The sequence below is a fragment of the Myotis brandtii genome, unplaced genomic scaffold (genome assembly GCF_000412655.1).
Source record: "Myotis brandtii unplaced genomic scaffold, ASM41265v1 scaffold1057, whole genome shotgun sequence".
In the NCBI taxonomy this organism is placed as follows: domain Eukaryota; kingdom Metazoa; phylum Chordata; class Mammalia; order Chiroptera; family Vespertilionidae; genus Myotis; species Myotis brandtii.
The window spans coordinates 88214-94350 of record NW_005353568.1 but is presented as its reverse complement, the minus strand read 5'-3'; the positions used below and the strand labels follow the sequence as shown (position 1 = coordinate 94350).

Genomic DNA, 6137 nt, shown 5'->3' with positions numbered 1-6137 from the left:
CTCAGCCCAGCTCAGCCCAGTTCACTCAGCCCAGCTCAGCCCAGTTCACTCAGCCCAGCTCAGCCCAGTTCACTCAGCCCAGCTCAGCCCAGTTCACTCAGCCCAGCTCAGCCCAGTTCACTCAGCCCAGCTCAGCCCAGTTCACTCAGCCCAGCTCAGCCCAGTTCACTCAGCCCAGCTCAGCCCAGTTCACTCAGCCCAGCTCAGCCCAGTTCACTCAGCCCAGCTCAGCTTAGCCCCGCTCAGCCCCGCTCAGCCCAGGCCACATCCCTGTCCGGGTAGAGCATCCTGCCCTGGGTCCTCTTGGCTCTCGGTCCTGTTTGCCTTTTCTCTCTCTGTCTTGGTGTCTGCTCTCTGCATCCCTGGTCCCAGGACGGCTCAGAGTGCCTGATGAGGAGTGGATGGGGCAGCACCCAGGACCCACCTGTTCGAGGCTGCTGGAGGGTCCGAGGCCGAGAACCTCAGGCCCCCGGCCAGCTGCCCTGCCCGAGGCTGTTGGCACAGAGACCCCTGCCCCTACTGGCTCTCGCTCGCTCTGGGGAAGGATGATACTGAGGGGCAGCCTGGGGAGGGGCTTCAGACCGTGTCATGACCCTAGATGGGGTCACTCGCCACTTCCTGTCCCACCAGTCTGGGCTGCCCGTCTGCACGTCATGTCTGGTCTGTGGTCTGGCTGTGGCAAGGCCAGGTGTGTGCGGCCTGGGCTGTGACCCTCAGGAGCCTGGTCTGGCGGTGGGTCCTGGCTCGGGTGGCTGCTCATGGGGCTGGGCCGGGGGCCGAGCTGCAGGGACGCAGAGGCCGAGGCAGTGCAGCGGGAGCCGAGGGACAGGCTGAGGTGGCCCCAGGGGGGACGGGTCCCAGGCACAGGGCTGGCCCCGAGTGACCCCCGGTGAGCAGGCACAGGGTGGGCAAGAAGGCAGAGCCGCCCTGGCCCAGCATGACTGTGAGCATCTGGGGCCCAGCCTGAAGCCAGGGTGGGCGTGAGGTCCCCCTGCAGGTTCGGCAGCACGTGCTGCCTCGGCCCACATCTGCCCATTTTCCCGTCCAGGGCTTTCCCACGGGCCCCCTGGGCCCCCCCGGTGACCCCCACTCCCAGGAGGTGGCCCGGCCTGGACACACAAGGGCAGCTGGGCCTGGCTGGCGCCTGCGTTTACCCGTCAGTCATTTCTTCACGTGCAGAAGGTGCTGACTGTCCGCGCCAGACAGTGAACCTGCTGGTCAGTGACACTGGCCCCGGGGAGGTCAGCTCCTCACAGGGGTCAGGGGCCCCGGGCAGGCGGAGCCGGAGGCAGAGGGTGGATAGAGGTGGGAGCCTGGGGCGCTTCAGAACCTCTGGGTGTTTCTAGGACCCCAGGGTCCCAGGCGCCTGGGTTTTGACCCGATGCTGCCCACACAGCCTCCGGAACCAGCGGGACCAGCGCTGTCTGCGTGGGATGAGGGTCCGGCAGCTCCGCCTTCTTTCTTTTGTTGTTAACCATCATCCCAGGATATTTTTCCGTTGAGTTTTAGGGAGAGTGGAAGAGAGAGAGAGAGAGAGAGAGAGAGACAGAGAGGAACACTGATATGAGAGAAACACATCGCTGGGCCTGGGCTGGGGAGGAGCCTGCAACCCAGGTATGTGCCCTTGACCAGAATCGAACCCGGGACCCTTCGGTCCACAGGCTGATGCTCTAGCCACTGAGCAAACCAGCTAGGGCTGGCTCGGCCTTCTTGCCTGCCCGGGAAACCCCCAGGCCATGCCCCTCCAGGGGGTCCAAAGCCCGTCCCCAGGGGGCAGGGGGCACCAGCAAGGGACCCGTGATGGGGCCTCATGGCTGGCACTGTGCCTGGCCTGGACGAAACCAAGGAGGTCAGTGGGGGTGGTGGGGGGACGCGGCCAGGCCCACACAGGGATGGCACGGCCCACCGTGGGTACAGACGGGCGTGTGACTGGGGCAGAAGAGGAGGCGTCCGTTGGGGCTGCTGTCAGGCTGCTCGAGGGTCCTGCTGGGAGGGGAGAGCTGGGGACGGGTCCTCCCGGCTTCTTGGGAAGAAGAGGCCTCTGCGTGGCCAAGCCTTGCCGGCCGTGCGGCGTCCATGACAAAGGACACAGGCTAAGTGGCTTCAAGCAACAGAAATTCATTCTCCTTCTGGAGGCCAGACGCCCATCAAAATGTGGACAGGGCGGCCCGCCCCCCGGAGGCCCACTCCCAGCCTCCGGGCTCCGTGCGTCCCTCGGCCGGTGGGCACAGCGTCCTGTCTCCTCGGTGTCCGCATCTCCTCTCCTCTCTCGTGACGACGCTCGCCAGCCAGCGGACTGGGGGCCACGGGGTACTCTCGTCTTAAGACCCTCAACTTTAGTCACGTCTGCAAGGACCCTTTTTCCAAATGAGGTTCCAGGCACAGGTTCCAGGGGGATGTGGAGCCAGCTTTGGGGTCACCCTTCAGGCCCCTGTGGGGGTTAACAGTGGAGGGAGTGGGGGGAGGGGCACAGGAGGCAGCCTCTTGCTGCTGGGAGGGCTGGGAGGCGGGTGGCAGGGTCTGAGGCCTGGGTGTGGTCCTGTCCTCTCCCTGCCCGGCCATGCTTGGGCCCAGGTGTGTGTGTGTGTGTGGGGGGGCCCGGTGGGGTGGCCTGCAGGTGGGGTGACCCGCCCTCCTCCCTCCTGGGCTTGGCAGAGACGCAGTTCACCGTATGTGAGCTGAGCCCTTGTCCTTGTTCTGGGGCCCATGGGGTGTCTCATGATCTGGGCTGCAAGTCAGAGAGCCAGGACGCTGAGCTCGGCCGGGGGCTCCCAGGGCAGGAGACGAGGGGAGGGCAGGAGGGCACCAGGCTCCGCCCGACAGCCCGTGCGAGGGGGTGGGCTGGGCCTTGCTCCCTGCGGCTGTGTGTGCATCTGTGTGTCTGTGAGTGTGAGTGTGTGTGTCCCTGAGGGTGTGACAGTGTGAGTCTGTCCTGAGTGTGTGTGGAGTGAGCCTGTGTGAGTGCACAGCAGGGCGGGCCGCAGCCGGAAGGCCCCCTGCCCTCAGTGCCCTGTGCCCCGGTGCCCTGCTTGGCAAGTCCTCAGCGTCTCTGGACAGGCCTCAGAGTTGCCCGGATGTGGCCACTCTACTCCAATGGGGTCGGGTGCCCAGGTCTGAGCCAGGCAGGCTGCGCGCTGGCGTTTCCATCCTCCTCTGCATTGGCCGTGTGTTGCGGGCCCCCCACGTAGCCAGGCTCTCTGAAGGGCCATGGGGGGCGGGGGCTGGAGTCTCCCGTCCAGGAGCCTGGGCATTGGACTCTGACAAGGCGGCCTGTGGGCCTGCAGAGTGGCCTTAACACTGTCCCCGCCGCAGACAGGGTGCGACCCTGAGCAGGGCAGACCCGTTCCTCCTGTGGCACCTTTTCTAGTTACTGAGCTGCTCTTCCCGTTCGGCCACTTGGTTTTTCTTGCTGTGAAGGACCCGCTGCTCACTGCCCTCTTTATATTGGCTCCCGAGTGCTCTTTGTATGTGAGAGAACCCTGCCCTTCGTCACATGTGTTCACGCATTCTCCTCCCATTTCCAGCGGCTGCACAGAGACCCCCAGGGGCAGGTCCCCCAACCAGGGCACTGGCTCTTTACCTGGGAGGCACAGCCTGGTGCCCCACTGCCCTTGGCCCTTTGGCCGTCTCATGGGGGCCCGTCTCTCGGGCTCACCTGGTTTCTTCTCGAGCAGATGGCGGCCGGCCCCACACAGCTCACCAGGTCTCCCAGACTGTCTGGGGAGGACGGCGGCCGAGGACGGCCCGTGTGTGTGTGCTCAGCGGGCGGGTGGCTGGGGGAGCTGATCCTGGCCCCGCCTGGGGATTGGGAGCTGCGTCCCCGTGGCCGGCACTGACAGTGGGGGTCGGTGTGGGGTGCTGGCGTCTGTGTCAGTGTGGGGAGGGGCAGTGAGCTGGGCTGCAGACCAGCGAGGGGTGTGATGGGGCCAAGCGGGTGTTTCTGGGGGTGTCGAAGGGCCCCTTGCAGCCCCAGCAGTGCCCTGTGCCCCTCGTCTGACCACCCCCACGGGGCCACAGGCACCACCCCCAAAGCGCACTCGGGGGGCCTGGAATTTGTAAAAAAATAAACTTTACTAAGAAACCCAAAGGAAAGGAAACCGAAGGCCAAGCCCGAGGGGGAGGTGGGACGAGGCCGTGGTGGGTGGGGTTGGGGCCGCTGGACTGAGTGGCTGCTGTGTGGACCCCATGGGAACCCCTTCTCCACCCGTGGGACCCCTTCTCCACCTGGGGGACCCCTTCTCCACCTATGGGTCCCCTTCTCTGCTCCTGGGAGTCCTTCTCCTCCCTGCCCACAGCCCCACACAGTCCCAGGGCCTCTCCCCAGAGGGGCTTCTCAGCCTCCACATCCTGCAGGACCGGGTGGGTGGAGGCAGGGAGGGCGAGCAGGGGGCCCAGGGCCCCGGGAGCAGGGCCCTCAGACCCGGGAGGGAGGTCGGGGAGGGACACCTCGGGCTGGACTGGGCTCTGAGTCTGGGCTTGGCTCTGGACTCGGGTGCTGGGCTTGGACCGTGGCCCGGCTGGTTTGGCTCTGGACTCGGGTGCTGGGCTTGGACCGTGGCCCGGTTGGTTTGGCTCTGGACTCGGGGCGGTGGGCCAGGCCGTGGCTTTAGGCCTCCCTGTGGTGCAGGAGTTGTCCAGTAAGAATGGGAGCGGCTCCGACCTTGGGGGCCAGAGGGGAGCCCAGAGTGGCCGCCCCCATGGGTGCAGCCCAGGCCCCCCAGGGAGGCAGATGGGGTGGGAGTAGGGCCGTGATTGGCGGGTCCCCTGGGAGCCTGGGCCTTGGGCCTGAGCTGGAATCTTCCGGATGCCTGTGAGCTGTGGCTGGGTCCAGCCCCGGCCCCGTTGGAGGTGCGTCTGCTCCCGCCAGCCCTGGGCAGAGCAGCAGCCTCAGGGACGCTCAGGCCGGGGGAGGAAGGCAGCGAGGCCGCTCAGCTTCTCCGCACCCAGGCCACTGGCCACGCGGGGTCCTCGATGTTCTCGTAGTCGTGGGTGGCCTGGGGCGGCCCCGGCAGGACCGAGCTCAAGACCCACTTCACCTGTGAGGAGGGCGTGTGTGAGGGGCCCTGCCCGTCTCTGTTCACTCTGCCGGTCTCCCTCCCTCCCCGGCCCTGGAGCGGACAGGGTCCCACCTTGAAGAGGGTGACGGAGGCGCCATAGGTCACGCTGAGCAGGAAGAGCGCGATGAAGACGAAGAGGCTGCTCCACAGTCCGTCCAGCTCCTCACCCTCGGCCGCCCCCACGCACAGGTCCTGCAGGTCCAGCTCTGTGGGCGCAGGTCAGTGAGCCCCCAGCCTCGGTGTGGGGGGGTCAGCGAGCCCCCCAGCCTGGGTGTGGGGGTCAGTCAGCCCCCAGCCTCGGTGTGGGGGTCAGTCAGCCCAAGGCCTGGGTGTGGGGAGTCAGTGAGCCTCCAGTCTCGGTGTGGGGGGTCAGTCAGCCCAAGGCCTGGGTGTGGGGAGTCAGTGAGCCTCCAGTCTCGGTGTGGGGGTCAGTCAGCCCAAGGTTTGGGTGTGGGGGGTCAGTGAGCCCCCAGCCTCGGTGTGGAGGGGTCAGTGAGCCCCCAGCCTGGGTGTGGGGGTCAGTGAGCCCCCAGCCTCTGTGTGGGGGGGTCAGTCAGCCCCCAGCCTGGGTGTGGGGGTCAGTCAGCCCAAAGCCTGGGTGTGGGGGGTCAGCCAGCCCCCAGCCTGGGTGTGGGTGTCAGTGAGCCCCCAGCCTGGGTGTGGGGGTCAGCCAGCGCCCCTCAGTGTGGGCAGCATAGGGCCCTGAGGCCTGGTCCCTGATGCCCGGGGCTCAGGCAGTCCCTGTCCAGAGCAGCCGGCCCACCTGCAGGGCTGGGGTCTGAGGCCCTGCCTGGCCTGGCCCAGGGTGGCCGGTGGGAAGGCGGCAGCCCGCTGCCCCCACCCCCGTGGTGCCTTTTCTCTCCCTCCATCCCTCAGGCTGCGTTCAGACCCCTGGTCTCCCTAGACAGGCCTGTGACCCTCACCTCAGCTCCTGCTCTGCCCACCCCCTACCCGGGCGGATGGAGCCCACCCAGCCCTGAGCTTGCTCAGCTTCTCGCTTGTGGCCCGGAGACCCCTCTAAACTGCGCACAGCGGCTGCCCTGAGCCTGCAGGGGGGTCTGAGCCCCGCGGCCTGGGCCG

General features: G+C 67.0%; 1 gene segment (V, D, J or C); it reads right to left on the bottom strand.

Annotated features, from left to right (window-relative positions):
- Positions 1-6137, bottom strand: part of LOC102248173 — a 37965-nt gene that overhangs the window by 6819 nt on the left and 25009 nt on the right. The window contains 3 exon segments of the C gene segment in view: positions 4245-4347; positions 4944-5036; positions 5130-5263. Of these exon segments, the coding sequence occupies positions 4245-4347; positions 4944-5036; positions 5130-5263 (330 nt within the window).